Genomic DNA, 18,876 nt, shown 5'->3' with positions numbered 1-18,876 from the left:
ACAACTTTCTCTGAGAGAAATGGAGGTAACCTCCCATATGAAGACAGGCTGAGAAAGTTGAAGCTGTTCAGCCTGGAGAAGAGAAGGCTGTGTGGAGACCTCATAGCAGCCTTCCAGTGTCTGAAGGGGGGCTGTAAGGATGCTGGGGAGGGACTCTTCATCAGGGACTGTAGTGATAGGACAAGGGGTAATGGGTTTTAACTTAAACAGGGGAAGTTTAGATTGGATATAAGGAAGAAGTTCTTTACTGTGAGGGTGGTGAGGCACTGGAATGGGTTGCCCAAGGAAGTTGTGAATGCTCCATCCCTGGCAGTGTTCAAGGCCAGTTTGGACAGAGCCTTGGGTGATATGGTCTAGTGTGAGGTTCCCCTTCCAGTGGCACCGGGGTTGGAACTAGATGATCTTAAGGTCCTTTCCATCCCAAACCATTTAGTGATTTTATATTAATTTTAAACTAATTTATAATTTCAGGTGGATCCCACAGGACAATATGAAAATTTGGTGACAATAAAGTCTTTTAAGCCAGAATTTCACTTAGCAGGAGGCGTGAATCTGCCTAAAATAATAGATTGTGTAGGATCAGATGGTAAAGAAAGGAGGCAGTTGGTGAAGGTAGGTTCTGTCATCTGTATGAATTCTGTGCCATGAGGAGGCTTTTCACAGTTCAGTTTTCTCAGTTCAGGAATGCTTTAGTAAAGGAAATTACAAGGTAGTAATAAGTAATATAACAATTTAATATAAATAATCATAGAAGAAGAATGATAATATTTTTGTAACTATTTTTTCAACAATGTATGTAATATACAGTAGCTTACCTGACAACTCGCAGACCTGCAACTTGTGTGGTCATGTCTCAACTAGTGAGACCTTTTGAAATGGAGTTGATTTTATTCTATCTGTCTTTGAATGTAAGGATTCAGCAGCTGCTTGGAGAATTCTGCTTTTTTGTTTAGTATGGGTAGTTTTGAAAGTTGTCAAGAGAGGCAAGCATTGCTACATCTGCATCCAGTAATCAGAGCTGCAGTAGCAACAGCTGCCTCTTCACCTGTGTGCTGCATTGCTGAATGTTGTGAATGAAACACCTGGTTTTCAGAAGGGTACCGGAGCAGGTGGGGTGACTGAAACCTTAGTCAAATAGCATTTGTCCAAAACAGAAGAAAAAGGCAATGATTTAAGGTGATAATGGTTCCACTTAAGGAGCTGAGCACTATTAGAAAAACAAAGAGAAAAAAAAAATGTTAATAACATTTTATTACAACTGATTTAAGTGGAAAAGTAAATTGGGGTTTGTGGATTTTTTTTTTTTTAAATAATTCTTCTAAAGTTACTGAACAAGCAGTTGAATGCTGGAAGTGTTCTTTAACTGCTTTTTCTGCTTACTCTAAAGGGGCATGATGACTTGAGACAAGATGCTGTTATGCAACAGGTTTTCCAGATGTGCAACACATTGCTCCAGCAAAACACTGAAACACGCAAGAGAAAATTAACTATCCGAAGATACAAGGTAACCCTGATCAGCTACTGCAGCAGAGGAATAAGCACTACCAATAAAAGCATATTTCCTCAGTCTCCTCTTTTTGACATGAAGTGTATTTATTTATGTTATTAACATAGTCACTACTCCTTAAAGTATGCAATAAACAGTACAATTTAGTCATTAAAATAATTATTACAATTTTTTCCCAAATCCTTAGAAAAAAATTCTAATGCCTAATGTATATTTCAATATTCTTCAAAGCTGTCTTTAAATTAACTTATAATTGAAAAGAAATTAAAGCAGGCACTGTCCTTGAATTGTAAATTGCTACTTGAGCATACAAGTTGTTTACGAATTCTCATTAATTTTAGTCTTGCAGTATTCCTTGATTAATTAATAATTAATCTTAGTCTTGTGGTATGCCTTACAGTTGAATCCAGAAAATCCAGAAGAGCCATCTAGGGTCTGTTCATGCAGAATTTGAGTTGCAGAACTGTTTTTATTGGAATTGGAAATACAGCAATAAATTCTTATGGTGAATGCTGAAAATGTGTTTGAACAGGAACTTTCCTCTCCTTCCTTTTTATGTGCTTGGATTATAATAATAGCTGTGAAGGTGACCTCTGAATAAGTACTCTCTAAGTAAAAGCTCTTGTCTTTGACAAATGGGAAGTGTGCTCTCCAGAATCTCTGAAGGAGCTATTCTGAATTGCTGGCGTAGTTTTAAGAATTCACAGGTGGAGTTAGAGTCACATTTCTTGAATAATTTTCAATGAAGACTCAGGTTTCTATGTGTGAAAAAATGAATGGGGGCAGGGAAAAAGAGAACGGGTGTTGCATAGCGTAAGGTGTCCCTGCCCACGGCGGGGGGGGTTGGAACTAGATGATTTTAGGGTCCTTTCCAACCCTAATTATTTTATGATTCTATGATAAGAGAGACCTTCATAAGAAAACTGAAGGAACCGTCAGTAGCTGTTTCTCTTAGGACAGGAGATTCTTTGTTCTGGCCAGTTCTGTTTGCTACAGCAATTGAGGTAACTATTACAGGCAGTTACGAAGGGCTGTAGGTTATGAAGGGTGGGAAGCAGAGATGAGCCTAGTATGTTCACGCAGGTACTATGTGTTTGTTCGCACAATGCTTGTATGATCGCAGTCACACGTGGCAAGCTCTGGGCACTCTGAGGTCATCTAAAGTACTGATACAAACGTGCAAATTGAGTAGAAATACTGTAGTCAAGTAGGCAGTGGAAGGGTCTCTGTGCCAGGAAAAAAATGCAAGTATTTGGGAGAAAAACCTTGAGTGTATTTTATATGTGTATACATGTGTATTTAAAACATGTATTGTGGTCAGCTGTATGGTTTGGTCTTTTGCCGTTTTAAAAAGCCCCAGAAATACACATCCATGCTTTGCAGTATGTATATTCACGGTGGAGTGTATGACCCTCCCTGATGCAGCAGTGGTTTTGTTTTCACAGGTGGTTCCCCTGTCTCAGAGAAGTGGTGTTCTTGAGTGGTGCTCAAGAACAACACCCATCGGGAACTTCCTTGTGGATGTCAAAGAGGGAGCTCACAAGAGATACAGGCCAAAAGATTACTCCAGCTCTCACTGTCAGAAAATGATGATGGTGAGTCATAACAACTACAAAAGTAATAAAATAGCTAGCTCATTCTTTACTGGGGGCTGAAATTTATGGAGAATTATATACTATTCTTTCAATGTACTATAGTGTGACCAGTGGCATAGATAGACAATTAAGAGATCTTCAGACTTTTAGTTTAGTTTAGTTCCACAAACCACCTCACCAGACATTAAGAAAATTGCAGACAGGTTTGCCTGTTACTTTATAAAGCCATGATGGTGCAAGAAATTATTTCCTTTTATATCTGTATACTATTAACAGGATAAAAGTATATTTCATTTTGGCATTGTGCAGCTTGTGCATGTGAGAGCGACATTCTCCCAGTGACGTGAAACTATCAGATAGGCAAAGGTACCAGCAGAGTTGCAAAGGGAAATAGCTCCCAACAAGATGCGTTTACCTGTACATGCGCATAAAGTACATACAACTGCAACCAAAGAAAAAGGAGTGTGTTTTTTCCATGTAGCCTCTGAGTTATGTATGAAAACAGAGTTGTTTAGTAAATGTGATAGGTGCATTAGTGATTGCTGTAAAAAAGACAGTAATGCATAGGTCAGAGAAAGGACTGAGAACAGCATTTGATGGAGGGGAGTAGAAAAAAAGGAGCATAGTCCTTTCAAAGGAAGAGGTGGTTGCCTTCCAGAGCAGTCAGTCATGGGGAAAATATTTCTTACGTGTTTAAAGGCTGCACAAAAGAAAAGCTCTGAGGAGAAATACATCATCTTCATGGAACTCTGTGAGAATTTCCAACCTGTGTTTCGTTATTTCTGCATGGAAAAATTCCTGGATCCAGCTGTGTGGTTTGAAAAACGACTGGCGTATACCCGCAGTGTGGCAACATCTTCTATAGGTATGATACTAGATTATTAACACTAGCTTTTTAGATTATGTAAACAAGGGGTTTATACCATTTCCAAGGTAATGGCTGTTCTGCTTTTGTCACACGTAAGCAAAGGAGGAGCAAGGGGCAAAAAAAGCTAGCAAGAACACCAGCATTATTTTGGTAATGAAGATTCCTGATTAATTTCTCTCCACCCTCCCTTTCTGCAGTAGAAATACAGAATGAAATTCTGTGTTTATCGGTTTTGTATTTCTGGTGGTTTGTATTTCTAGGTTCTAGTAGGGTTTTTTTTAAAGTTTCTACCTAACTCTGATGTTTCGATTTATCATTTATTCATTTCATCTGTAGCCTCAAATATTTTAACTGAGTTGAAAGGCTTAATCTTTTACTTTGAAGTAAATCAACAGTTTAGCAGAACTGAGATGAAAGATTTTTGTAGGAAATGTTACTGCTCTCTGTGCCCATCAGCTAATAGGAAACCAGTAGCAGACACAAATTGCAGTACAGTAATAATAACAAACCCTAATTTGTTGTGCACTTGCTTTATGCCTTTGATTTGTTGGGTTTTTCTGAAAGCTGTGAAATTGTTTGCTTAACCTATCCATGGAGACAAATGGGCAAGAAGTCTGTGGAGTAGCCAAAACAATACATGTCTGTATGAGAATAACCTTCTTGCAATTGCATCCAGTTAACCTTTTCTTTTTGGATTTGTGGAATGGCATTTGCTCTTTACTGGAGTAATACGTATACATGGGTGAAGAAATATTCGCACTTTTAATTTGTTTGCACATGTTACTGTGATCCTAATAATCCTCTCTGTTAAATCTTACCTCTGTTTTTATGGTATGTAACTATGGTTTCAGCACCTACCTTTTTGTTTTAGTTGGCTACATCCTTGGACTTGGAGACAGACATATTCAGAATATCTTGATAGATGAACAAACAGCAGAACTAGTGCATATAGATTTGGGTAAGTGGAACAGGCAAGAGGACTGTATTTTTTTCTGTACTTTAACATTTTTAAAAACATTTATTATCCTTTCATTTAGGGGTTGCTTTTGAGCAAGGTAAAATCCTTCCCACACCAGAGACTGTTCCATTTAGATTAACCAGGGACATTGTGGATGGAATGGGTATTACTGGCGTGGAAGGAGTCTTCAGAAGGTAAGTGCTCCGGTATCACACAGTGGGGAGGAGGTAGCAGAGCACCTGGCGTTAGGATTGTGACATGTTAAATAGTTTTTGTGCCTTGGATATCATTCTGCTGATGGTATCCAAGCTAAATGTTACTTTAACTCTTATGCTCTTATTTATATGATCAATTGCAAGTTCATTGTTGTTACCCAACTCCTAATATTCTTCACTAACTAATGGGTTATTGTCACCCTCTTGTGGAATTCAAGGATGGCTCAGTGCTTCCAAAGGTTCTACAGCTAAATTTCGTCACTTGATCTAGACTGCCAGATTTTTTTTCTTTCAGAACTATACTATCTATTCAGAACTATTTCTTTGAACCATTTTGTTCTATCTCTTATTTCTGTTCATTTTTCTGTATCCTGAAGTCTTTTTCCTCTTTTGGATCATATATTTGATATCACTTTGCAAGTGCAAAATATAAATCCCACGACAGGTTTGAGCTGCAAACCAGAAACATCCCAAAAGGGCTGAGTTTCTGTCAAATTCCACCCTATCTCCGGGAAATGACCCAAGAGAGCCCTAAAAAGCAGAACATTTCTCTCATTCAGGACATCCCTGATGTTCATGAACGTAGTGCTTGCAAACCCCAGGTTTCATGTCTTTGAAAAGGTACATAGTGTTAAGTATTGTCTTTGTATGGTAGTAATTACCGTTAACAAGTGGTTCCTAATATACCTTTGTCCTGTGAAGGACAGTCACTACCACTTATATTCTAAACATGATGCTGTCAAATTCATAATTTCATGTTATTTTTGAAACCTGTGTCCCATGATATAGAAAAACGTGAATTGTTTGGCTCCAGCTGAAGTAAATGCAGTATGAAAGGCACTGGTGCAGATACTGTTTCTGCCTCAGCCAGACTGGCTGGTAACTAACAGTGTAGGTGTAAGTGCATAAACAAGTCATCTCAGGATTGGGTGTGAACACAGTCAGTTACCTTTTTTGGGTGTGTTCTTATCCTGAAGTAGACGGGAGGCCTAATCCATCTTTAACTGGAATACCTGTCCCATAAGGCAGAGTTTCGTATTCCTTCCGCAAGTTTAGATTGCTCTGGAATGCATGTAAAATTTTACTTACCACTTTGGTAACTAAACTCATTGGAGAGATTTCAGAAATAGCTTAATGTCTGCCCACTGGATCTGCTCATTTCGTGTAGAGCAGCCCCACAAGTCTCTCACATGCTTTCCTTCAGCCAAGGATCAGTGTTAACTTGGTGGTTAATTCTGCAGGTAGAAACATATCGAGATAGTGAAACAGGTAATCGTTTTCCCATAGGGAATATAATCAGTGAACTACCCAGTCTCCTTCTGGTCTTACATTTCTAAATTTCTCCTTTTTTTTTTTTTTCCTTTTCAAAACTGGAAGTATCAGAGAAGTTACTCATATGTTAGAAATCCTTTAAAAAGGGTACAAATATCCATAATTTAAATGATAAAAATACTGTTCTTTTTTGACAAAAAGAACCTAAAAATACAGTAAAATGTTTTCTAGATGCTGTGAGAAAACAATGGCTGTAATGAGAAATAACCAAGAAGCTTTGCTGACTATTGTAGAGGTGAGCATTTTGTCATTCTTTTTGATAGTAACCTGCCAGAATATCTTTAGTTTCATCTCTTTGTCTTCGTATGCATTGCTATACCAAATGTTTATGTAGGGAGGTTTTATTGAATTTGAGTGCAGTAGTGTTGGCCAGATTTGTGAGTGCATGTAATCTTCAGTAAAATTATGACCAGTTTGCGTTTTCTATGGGAACTCTTTTTTTCAGGCATATGCAGTTTTCCCTGTTCAGTATCTAAATGCTTCTAGCCATGGTGCAACATTCTTAGCATGAGCAGTGCCAATTGAATTAAATCCTCTTTGCATAAGTCACAAAGAGAATTAGTTTTTAAAAGAAGCTTATACTATGCATTAAAAACTAATTATGGTCTTTAGTGCATTAAAAAATGACCTTTTCATTGCTGAGATGGGACTGAGTGGCAAAACTGAGTCAGGGGTGAACAACACCAGTACCTGCAGATGGTCAGATGGAGTTTAATTGTTGGATTGTCTACCAAGCAATTTAGCTCAATTCTATGGGATTAAGAAAAAACCCCAAAACATCTCCTAATATTGTGATTAGTGTGAGCATTAGGAGTGTCTCTCTTCCTGCTGGGGTACTGAACTAGCTGAAATGAACGATTTAAATTAAATAGATGTTTATTTACCATGTAGGTGCTGCTCTATGATCCTCTTTTCCACTGGACCATCAACCCCTTGAAAGCTTTGTATTTGCAGCAGCGACCAGAGGATGAGGCTGACATGAACTCCACACTCAATGCTGATCCACAAGAATGTAAAAGAAAAGCCAGGTGCAAGATTTCTTTCTTACCACGTGCCCCCTGCCCCATCACCTTGCTTTGTGGTTTCCTATTGAATGTTGATCAGGATCCGTACCAAGTGCACTTGTTTTTCTGGTTTTTCATTCTGTCAGCAGAGATGACCAGAGTTTTAACAAAGTGGCTGAGCGTGTTCTGCTGAGACTTCAGGAGAAGCTGAAAGGTGTTGAGGATGGAACAGTGCTCAGTGTGGGAGGACAGGTGAACCTCCTCATACAGCAGGCCATGGATCCCAAAAATCTGAGCCAACTCTTTTTTGGATGGAAACCTTGGGTGTGACTTGGAAGGATCCAGCATGTTTTTAGAAGAAACTTATTTCTATGCAGCAAGTGTCATAACAGTTTGAGTCGGTATTTCACAGTTTAAACTTAGAGCAGGAGCAACCATGAGGCTTCTACTCATCAGTGTTTGGCAGATGTTCTGGAGATTTTTTTTCTTCAATAACCTGTTACCAAGAAAATACTTTTTGTCCACTTATGTTCACCATACAGCACAAGGCACGAAGCAGGGGTTTGATGTTTCTTGTGATCTGCAAGAACTTTGCTTGGGCATACTGGGTGTGTTATAATTGTAAAGCCTGAGATTCATCACTGGAGCCTTGTGTGTAATAATTCTGTATGGTTACGTGACCGTGCAGAATGGATGATCTAAAAACCAGGAGTCATGCAATAACTACCTAAAGTACATTTCAAAAGGGGGGTTATACCTGAAAGATAATGCTACAGTGAATATAAAAGAAAACCTAAGAACCAAATGTTTAAGGAGCTGAGGGTTCTTGGGGTTGGGTTTTTTGGTTTTTAGCTTAGTTAAATGGATGTTTCTTTATATAGATACAAACTTCGAGTCAAGTATAGTACCGCTGCTTTTTTTTCCTGTTGTAAATTATGTTGGTATTTTATTTTTATAATACTGTTAGTAGTATGAAACAATGAATATTTAGCTTTTGTAGCTCAGGCTTCCTTGATAAAATAGACTGACTGTACAATGAAGCTCAGCATACCAAATATGCCTCTAAAGCCTCTAACAGTCATTCTATATCTGCAGTAAACTCTTGTCGGAAACACTGAAGTTGTATTTTGAGCACAAAAATCCCATTCTGATTGCACAGAATACATTACTCCTTAAATAAAAATACCTACTGTAATTGGATAGTCAATGAATACAGGTAATAGGAGAATCCACTCAAGTAACAGCCGTGCTAATATGTTTAATAAATCTTCCAGAATCGTCTTTATATATAAAAATGTGAATAAAATTTGGCATACTCTGACATTACCTTAGTTTGCACCTTATGCTTTTTACAGGAGTATAGTGAAGGATTTCTGTTCTAATTAGCATTTCAGTGATTTTTATTTGTACAGTATTCCCACATTTTTTTATGCTTTGTCTTTGTTTTATAAGTTAATGTCAACACGGCAAGATGAATCTTTTGTTTTCATGTGATTATGTTTTCATGAAGCTGACATAAATTTCTGTTGATCCTTGGCACCAAAAGTGCATCCTGGCTTTTCTGTGGGGAAGAACTGTCGTCCTGGGGTACAGTGATTTGTTCTCTGAAGATGAAACTTAACTGACAGAGCACATACTCTTTTGAATGACACTTAGGAAAGGGAGAAAAGTCCTACCAAGCAATTACAGAATGGCAGGTAGGTAAGGACTAAACAAAAAGCACAGACATAAAAAATCTGGTAGCATTTCTGGAAATATTTCTCATGCTTCTTGTAGAGGAAGTTCTTTAGGCATTTTTGCAGTAATTAATACTAGAACTCCTAGGTGACATATGAATGAATAGTGCATAAAAGCAGATGACAGATCCTTTCCCTCCATCATGAGTTACTGCTGCTTCATTTAAATATTTTATCATGCTGGGCTGCAGTTTAGGTTTTTTACTTCCAGCAAATGGGGAACCATTAATATTAATATGATTGTCTCAGGAAAGTCTAACTTCAGAGGAAAAAATTATTCCTCTGCAATGCTGTTAATGCCGTATTTAGTGCCTAAATTTTGAGTGTCTGTACATTTTCATTGTTAAAGCTGATTGAAATACAAATGAAAATGCAGGTAGATATTGTAAATGTACTTTAAACCTGCTTACATTACTTGTAAGCCCCTGTAGCAGTGAAAGTCAGTTAGCTGACAAACATATGAAACCAGTTTGACCTATTAACAAATTTTAGTGTCTCCAAAACACTGTCAAAATCCGTGTGACACAGTCCTGTTACTGTGAGATCTGTTTTGAGTAATCTAACATTCTTGAGATAATTGTCATCAGTGCAAAGCCTCATATAGCCAAATAGCAACCATCAGCGACTGCTTTTCTTTTTACTCCAGTAATGCCTTAATTTTTAGAAGTCAAAATTAGAAAGTAAATGGTTTGCAAAATGTATCCTCTATAGGTACACACTTTCCTTGTAGAAGAATAGAAAAATAAAACCTGGATGGAAATGCTGTTAATGCTGCTACTGATGGTAAGGTAGATCAGTATTCATGAGCCTCGAATGTATTTACTGTAATAGTAAAATGGAAATAAGTGAGACAAGTTGGTTGGTTTTTTTTTCTTTATCCTTGGAATGCATCTTAGTAACAGTAAACATTTACATTTGGAAAAGAGAATTTCTAAGAAAAATGAGTCTGTGATCCAGTATGATAGGAGAAGAGTTTTTAAATGGGAACATACTTATTTGAAATGGGCTTTTTGCTGTTGAACCATCTGTTGGAGAAATGTCCTCGGGAGTATGAACTGTGGAAAAAGTGAAGCATTGGCAGGTAAACCAATTTGAATTATGTACCTTGACTGAACTTTTCCATCAGCAAGAAGCTGTCCCATGAATAGGAATCTTATTGAACAGGTCACCTGGTGAGATACTTAAAAAGGATGTCAGCCTTCATGAGTGCAGATCTGAAAACTCCTTTTGTTCTTACAGATAAAACAACCCAAAATCATTTTCTCAGTAACTCTGAATTAACTAGGTCACTATTCTATGCTACTGTGAAACTCCTGAGTTTATACAAAGCATTCAACACTGTATTTTTTTGAATGCACTGAAAAGCTAGGTTTCATATTTTCAGGGGATAATGTGCTCTTATACATCGTCACTAATTGTACTCCTCATGAATGTTGTTACTCCATGCGTGTACAAGTGGTAATTCTTCAATGACAAAGGGTTGCTTTCGTAAATGGGCAATTCCAAAATCTGCCTGGGCGGAATTTGGTTGCATGATTGGGAAGTGATGACTCTTTAGGTTCTGACTACTACTTTCACCCCTGTGAATTCAAAGCAACCGTGTAAGGCAGCTGTGTTGTCTTGTGGCAGCTGTGGTGTCTTGTGGAACCTGTAGGCAGCCTGAAACAGCTCTTGGGGAGAGATTACCTAATATTAGCACTTAATGATGACACTTTAATATTAGCATTAAATAAAACTCATCATTTCAGCAGGTAGGTTGAAGAGTGAAGCCTCAGCGAGGAAGCTGGGAAGTGTGCAAAATGAGCATTTAGGTTCTCTTCCCAACACAATTCAAAATCTTACTTGTATCCTGATTATATGAGAAGACTTACCATGTTGTTCACGTAACAAACGCTCTCATCATCTGTCCTGCCCACAACACTTTTAAGTACATGTCAGCTTTCAGAGCACTATAGTGAATAATGTCAGTGATATCTTTAAAGGTGCACATAGCTTCTCTCCCTGCTCCCTCATTCTTCCCTCACTACTGTGTATGTATCCACAAAAAACGTGATGCAAAGTGACTACACCCTTGTCTGCCCTGCAGATTTCCTGCTGCTACATCCAAAACAGCTCCTCATTCTACACATCCATTTTGCCATACAACAGACAACATGCAAGATCTGAGCTTGTTTATTTGCCTTAGGTGCTTTATACCATGTATGCTTGAAGCAAAGAAGGAGGGATGATAAGAATATGCGGCTATGTATAGAAGGATCAGAGGGCTGGAGCACCTCCTATGAAGACAGACTGAGAATGCTGGGGCTGTTCAGCCTGGAGAAGAGAAGGCTCAAGGGGCACCTTAGAGCAGCTGCCAGTGCCTAAAGGGGGGCCCTACAGGAAACCTGGAGAGGGACTTTTTACAAGGACGTGTAGTGACAGAACAAGGGAGGCTTTAAACTGGCAGAGAGGAGATTAGATTAGACATTAGGAAGAAATTCTTCCCCATGAAGGTGGTGAGGAACTGGCACAAGTTGCCCAGAGAAGCTGTGAGTGCCCCATCCCTGGCAGTGTTCAAGGCCAGGTTGAATGGGGCTTGGAGCAACCTACTCTAGAGTAGTTTGCTTGGGTTTTTTTAGATGGAAGTATTTTAAGTAGATACTTCAGTAATATATATATGCTTATATAATGGATGTGTAAAAATTACTCTACAGGCCCTTGTTAAATGATGCAACAAAATTGCAACTGTATGGACTTTGCTCAAGCTTAAGGAACCGCCATTTTGGCATTCCAGGTGCTGACATCTCACACAGCATAAAAGAGTTTTTCCAAATACTAAGAAATTAATCCTTCCATCCAGAAAAATCTATTCCATAATGCTGATCAAGGCATTACAGGCTGAAGAACTTTATATGCGTAATAGCTGTCCAACTCTATAAAACCAGTTCTAGGTGTGCTGCAGAAACAGAACTACATTTTGGGAAATTGCTTCATTCCTGCTATGCCATTTGTATTTCCAGAACACAACATTTCCAGTCCATAAGCTCAATTTTCTCTGCTTTTGTGAAAAAAAAAATACTGTTTTTCACAAAATCAGTTTGTTGGCCAATTTTCTTCCAGACAGTGCTGTAAGTCCTTAATTTCATCAAGCATTTTCAATTATGTAAGTGCAAATGAGAATCTGGCTCTTTATATAATTTTGTTTTGGTTTCTTGACTTGCCTCACTACCTTAATCAGTCAGTAATGTTTGTTAACACACTTATACATTGCACAATATGTAAGTAGATGATGCACACTAAAAGCCCTCTGGCTATGTCAAAACACAGAAACTGAGGCCTAACTGATGCCCTATCAGCACACAGCAGTCCTACCAGTGTAATTAAAACCAGTTTAAAATCAATTTATTTAGGTCTGTGAAAACCACTGTGGGTGCAAACCTCCATGTGACACACAGCTGTTTATGTCTTATCTGCTTATCCTAATTCTATCATTTACACACAAGGTCACCTAAAATGATGACTATACATGAGGTATTGTTTTAATGCAGACATTATATAGAGAAAGATAAACAGACCTTTGAAAGTGTGGTTCTCCTCAGGATATATAATGATTACTTAAAGCAGAAGTGTTCTGTCATCATTCAGTTCCAAATTACCAGCTTTACCTTATGTAAAACACAGAAGTAAGCTTGTGACCTCCGTGTTTGCACTGTTCCCACTGGCCTCAGCCGCTTTCCATCCCAACTTTGAGTCTTGATTCTAATAGTTTCAAAGTATCTTTTTTTCTTTTTTTTGATTTCAGAAGGCCTTACTGGATGCAGCTTTCAGCCTGTCTCTCCACTACTTCACTCGTTTCCTGTTTTCATTACAGCATCTGCGTAACAGATGTAGCTGAGGGGGCTTTTTATATTTTGCTACTGTGAAAGAACTTTTCGTCATTTAATTATAGGCATACTTGAAGCTTCTGAAGTTAAATAATGCTTTAAGAAATCATATGTCTGTAAAATCATTTTAATAAATTAATCTGATGGTATAAAAAAAAAATCTACATTTCTATCCTATTGCATTGTCCAATTACTTTTTATTAGAAATATGACTGTCTCAGTATGCAAGTGATCCAACTGACTATACACTGAAGAGTTTAATGGATTGCTTAGCTGGAGGAGGAGGCTGTTACAACATGTACCATATATAAAATAGGTCATTTACTTTAAATGCTGGCTGTCACAATGCACTTAACATATCCAATTTATGAATAACTCGTTATTTTTGACATTGGTCTTCCAAGTATTTCTATGAACTAATTAGAATTTACTTTAAAATGCTTTATCATCCTCTAAGAAGAAAATTAGGGCCTCCTTGTAGCAGGCTCAATTTTGTTTTTACAGTCAGAGTGATTTATCCTTGTGGAATAATATGAATCAGCTGTTTTTCCTGAAGGAGTCATGAGATCACTCCCATGTATTGATGTCTGGCCTTTGTAATGTTTTTTGTTATGTGCAAAAAGACACCCATTTCCTAATACTGGAAGTGCTAAATATAAACAGAAGGAAAGTGCTGCAAAGAACTGCATTTGCCTTCATAAGATTGTCTTTTTTTCTTCAAAAAGTGCAGTCAAGAATAAAACAAATGTAATCCTAAAATACATTCAGTGCTCATACAGTCGTATTACAACCTTGATTAACTTTTGTTATGCATGCCAACAATAAAAGATGGTAACACTAGTTAATCCTTAGAGTAATTCAAAAGGATAAATAAAGTATACAGAAATCTTGGTGACTGCAAGAGTTGTGTATTTTAAACCACGCTTTAATGGACTGCTAAAGCTTTGGGGTTGATCTGACTGATTACCTTGCTGCATATTGCTACAGAGGAGGGCTCATGGCAACAACTACATATGATACTTCACTATGGAAAGACAATTTTCTTAGATAGTGTCAACATACCTGGCCTAGTATTGGCTTATTTTATCAAAGATGAAAACTATCTGTGTCTGGAGCAATGATCACTGAACTTCAGAAATAAATGCTGAACCTTAAACAGCAATGACGAGTCCACCACAAAATACCTGCCTTTCAAGAGTACTCTCACCTGGAGTTCTAACTCATTGTACAGATCATACATTAATTTATTTCTCTAGAAAGTTATGAAGTGGTTCTGTAGTTCCTACCTGCATACTTCTTCCTTACTCCATGCTAACTCTTGCTGAAGGGTATCACCTTGTAAAAATAAATTAACTTTTGCCTTGGCCTCTATACTACAGCTTGAACAGAAGTCCAAGTAATGCTTACTGCTTTATTAGCCTCATGTATAATTGAGGCTAATGTACGCTAATGATGTTTTGTTCATAAGGCAAACTTAAATAAGGATGTGAAGGTTTAAAACAGAAGCCAAATAATTATGGAAGAAAAGCAGAAATTTAGTAAAAATGCCAGACAGCTGGGGGCAATAATTTTAGCAATAAATTAGCTTCCTTCCAGCAATTTCAGGTGTTGTAGCCGTAATTCTTAGTTCTTCATTAAATACCTTAAAAACTTGAAGCACGAAGTAGGGCTACAGTATCTCAAGTAATTTAAATATCAGAAATCAAGAAGCAAGTATTTTATGCCTAAATCAAAGCAGATGCATTACATGACATTACAAGTAAAAGAATATGTAAGCATTTCATACCATTTTCAAATCTCACTGTAGCACTGAAGTCAGGAACCTATGAATCACAGGTTCACTCTGTAGCTACCAGAACTAGAAAGGTACTTCCCCAGAGCAACTTTATAATAGCTAATGTATTAATTGCCATAAAAAGATAATGATTTCTTCTTGTTGACTACACAGGGACCTTGATCAACTATGCTCCTCGCTGATGTATCTTTGCTAAGTGACCAAAGACAGGGAAAATAAATCTGGCTGCTAAAAGTCTGTCGTAAAAAAACAGGTTCAACTGAAATCAACAAAAAACCTGACTGAGATGTAAAAATGCTGTGCTCTTAGTAGGAGCAGACAGCCCACAAGTCTCTGAGTCAATTAGCCTGACAAGCACTTAGGATTGCAGAGACTGTGGATTTAGGAATCTAGTTTAATCCACCTTAACTTGCTCTAGTTGAATACATTTATTGTATGCAAATCTGCTTAATGCTTTCATAGAGTGGGGATTTTGTGCATCCAGATTGAATACCACAGTGAATATGACATACCATAAAATACTTACAGCACCTAGTCTGAACGTGATGAAAGCATCTGCTGCAACACCTAGCAACTCTGCCTGCAAGTTGAAAAATAGCCATCTATAATGCTCCCATCCCGCTGAGAAATTAAGTTCGAAACAATATGTTACTGTGAATACTCTGTTTCAATTACTTGGTAGCACTTGCAAAAACAAGCTCTTGATCAGGTTTAGATCTTTTACTAGAGAAACTAGAAAACATGCAAAACATAATGAGGTTTCTAGCAAGAAGACAAAGCTAGTTAAAGAATACACCATCTACAGTCTCCCAGGAATAAGCAAAGGAAGTCAGCTTGGCCTATAAATATTTTTATAATTATCAAACTGCTTTCAAGAGGCTTGTAAGAAACGAGTTCCAGTCCATTATAATTAACTCTAAAAGACAGCTGCCTTTTGTGTCCTTAGGTTCTTCCTTTCTTTCTTCACTTTATTTCACTTGTCTTTACTTTGATGTTCAGCTTTGTTTTCCCTTAGATCATAGTTTCAGTTTTCAACCTCACAGTATCTGTAACTGTGGGACCCAGAAAAGACTGGGGGCAAGCAAAAGTACTGTTTGATTTACATTACTGTAATGAGCCTTGGTTTACAATACTATGCCACAAACAGAAAACAATGATACAGGCCACTAGTAGAACGCAACAAGTCACTAGTAGTATGTAAGTAACTGACTTTGCAGTGTACTGTGGAACTTCAGCCTTTATCTCCTGAGGGTAAATGCTCTTCGTCGGAAAAGGAGGATCTGTTCTTCTGAAACTTGTATGTTTTTTGTTGTATATATGCATGTCCTGTAGAGATGTGCAAATACACCCAAAAAAACAGTCTGTGTATTTTACAATTATGGGAAAAAGGCGAAAACAGATTTTCCCATGTCCAACCTTACAGAATTTAATTATCACAGTCTTTGAAGTGGTCTGATAAGTTGTATTTGTGTAAGAGAAATTGAACACTGGACTACATCAGAAAAAGACATAGTCCCCACTGATCCATGGGTTAATCTGTGTCTACTAGCGGAAGAGCAGGGCCGTCAGAAACACTGCAGAACCAGAACCGTTCTATGGTTCTACGATTTTCACAAGCTGATACCCGTGTTCCCCCGTAACAAACGTGCTTCCCGCCCGCCGGGCCTCCGGGGGGGTTGCGGAGGCCTGGGCCCACCTCAGAGCGGCCGGCGGCCGGGCTGCCGCGCTCCCTCACAGGGAACCGGTGGGCAGGGCAGGCCACGGTGGCAGCGGGAGCAGGATGAGGGCTCCCCTGCAGGTCCGCCGGGCCGGGCCGGGCCAGACCTTCTCCCCCTCCCGTGGGGAATGCTTCCTGAGGGTCTTTCGTCCCCGGGCCAGCGCTCTCGGGAGCTGCGGCGTCCTCCGCTGGCCAGAGGTACGCTGGCAGCCCCTCTGGAAAAAGGGTGGTTTCAGTAAGTGTTCGAACCCACAGTAAGCACTCCGTGTCCGTGTCGCCAGCCCCGCTCTCCGGTCCCTGAAGGGCAGCCTGTAGGAACAGCGGTTTCCAGCAGAGGAGGTAAGAGCTTTGTTAGTATGCTCCAAAGTTAAGGCGGGCCTTGGGCCAAGGAAGCACCGGTAAGACCGGCGTTTCACGGAGCAGGACGCAGGGGATGCGAGGAGGAATCTCCCTTTTTCCTTGAGGAGCCGGAGGAGGATAGGGTGACTTACAGGGAGCTGGTGGGGAGGTGGGTGCCGCCACAGCGTCCGGCAGCAAAGCACTCCCGGGCACGGTGTGCCATAGGTCCGGGAGAGACCTCGGCCCCCCCCGCCAAAGGCTGCAGCCAGCTGAGATCAGGGCCACAGAAGGCTCCTCCAGAGCAGGGAAATAGAATCATAGAATCTGTTCTCCACCAGATGTTGACAGAGTTCTAACCAGTTTTGTAAAATAAATTTTGTTTAAGCATATCAGTGGTCTCAATACCTCAGCCTCTGCAACACTGCTTTACCAGCTTTTTTTGTGTTCTTTAGAGGTGACACACCTTAGCAAACTTGTAGTAAAAATTGCTTTCGCCAAGAGTTGCCAAAGGTTTCTATATGACCACTTAATTTCATTTGACTAGTGCATCCCACTTGAAATCTATAAACATGTAGAGATAGTGAGGTTGACCTCACTTCCAGACTCCAAACTTATATAAAAGTCAGCATGAGAAAAGCAGCACTCATGCTGCAGCCAGTGAATGGTGCCCTAGCTACACCTGTATGGATTGTGAGATTTTTATCTTCCCAAGACTTAATAGAACAAGTTACATTAAGGAAAAAAAAATTTAAAAAAAAGTGCTTTCAGAGTTGCCTTTTGTCCTGTCACTGGGCATCGCTGAAAAGAGCCTGTCCTCTTTACACCCTCCCTTCAGATACTTCTATACATTATATGTAGTCCCAGCTTTCTCAGCCTTTCCTCATCTGTAAGGTGCTCCAGCTCTTTCATCATCTTCATGGCACTTTGTTGAACTCTCATTTCTTTACCAGAAACAGCTACAAGGGCTTAAAGACAATTGTTTCAGAAAACGAATCCAGTGAAATGCGACTGCTTTGTGTTTTCAGCACTTGAAAAGACAGACTACAAAGAAATCGGTGTTCTTCTGAACACTGCTGGGTGCCACAGGGGGCAAACCACACAATTCCCTCTCCCTTGTTAGTTTTTAAACATGTACCAAAGTTTGATGACCAAACTGAGCATGTGTGATTTAGGGCTTTTGATTACTCTGTTGAATTCTGTCAACAGGAGAAGCAAAAAAAAAAAGTGGTGTTTTTGTTGTTTTTTTTGTTTTAATTTGATATTTGTTTGGTATAATACTTCTATTACTAAATAGTTCAAGAGTTTATCACTGAATCCTGAACATTCAGGAAGGGAAACATTGGTGAATGCCCTCCCTGTCACAATCATAGAATCATAGAACAGTTAGGGTTGAAAAGGACCTTAAGATCATCTAGTGCCAACCCCCCTGCCGCAGGCAGGGACACCTCACCTAAACATGTCACCCAAGGCTTCATCCAACCTGCCCTTGAACACTGCCAGGGATGGAGCGTTCATCACCTCCCTGGGCAACTCATTCCAGTGCCTCACCACCCTTACAGGAAAGAATTTCCTCCTTATATTCAGTCTAAACTTCCCCTGTTTAAGTTTTAACTCCTTACCCCTTGTCCCATCACTACAGTCCCTAATGAATAGTCCCTCCCCAGCATCCCTATAGGCCCCCTTCAGAAGGGGGCTATGAGCTATGAGCTCTCTACGCAGCCTTCTCTTCTCCAAGCTGAACAGCCCCAACTTCCTCAGCCTGTCTTCATGCAGGAGGTGCTCCAGTCCCCTGATCATCCTCGTGGCCCTCCTCTGGACCTGTTCCAACAGTTCCATGTCCTGAGGACACCAGAACTGCACACCAGAACTGTACACAGTACTCCAAGTGAGGTCTCACAAGAGCAGAGTAGAGGGGCAGGATCACCTCCTTTGACCTGCTGGTCACGC

At 39.3% G+C, this 18,876-nt stretch overlaps 1 protein-coding gene across 1 annotated transcript in view; it reads left to right on the top strand.

Moving 5' to 3' along the window:
- Positions 1 to 8,117, top strand: part of ATM (ATM serine/threonine kinase) — a 61,381-nt gene extending 53,264 nt beyond the window's left edge. The window contains exons 55-63 of the mRNA XM_057399717.1: positions 472 to 612; positions 1,388 to 1,504; positions 2,953 to 3,102; positions 3,802 to 3,967; positions 4,842 to 4,928; positions 5,008 to 5,122; positions 6,647 to 6,710; positions 7,367 to 7,503; positions 7,629 to 8,117. Of these exons, the coding sequence (XP_057255700.1) occupies positions 472 to 612; positions 1,388 to 1,504; positions 2,953 to 3,102; positions 3,802 to 3,967; positions 4,842 to 4,928; positions 5,008 to 5,122; positions 6,647 to 6,710; positions 7,367 to 7,503; positions 7,629 to 7,809 (1,158 nt within the window). The 3' untranslated portion in view covers positions 7,810 to 8,117. The remainder of the gene's footprint in view (positions 1 to 471; positions 613 to 1,387; positions 1,505 to 2,952; positions 3,103 to 3,801; positions 3,968 to 4,841; positions 4,929 to 5,007; positions 5,123 to 6,646; positions 6,711 to 7,366; positions 7,504 to 7,628) is intronic.
- Positions 8,118 to 18,876: the final 10,759 nt, after the last annotated feature.

Source organism: Pezoporus wallicus, unplaced genomic scaffold (assembly GCF_028554395.1).
Source record: "Pezoporus wallicus isolate ANWC-B61680 ecotype Strahan unplaced genomic scaffold, APGP_CSIRO_Pwel_v1 scaffold_6446, whole genome shotgun sequence".
In the NCBI taxonomy this organism is placed as follows: Eukaryota; Metazoa; Chordata; class Aves; order Psittaciformes; family Psittacidae; genus Pezoporus; species Pezoporus wallicus.
The sequence above is the reverse complement of the archived record's forward strand: the minus strand, read 5'-3'. Positions and strand labels throughout refer to the sequence as shown.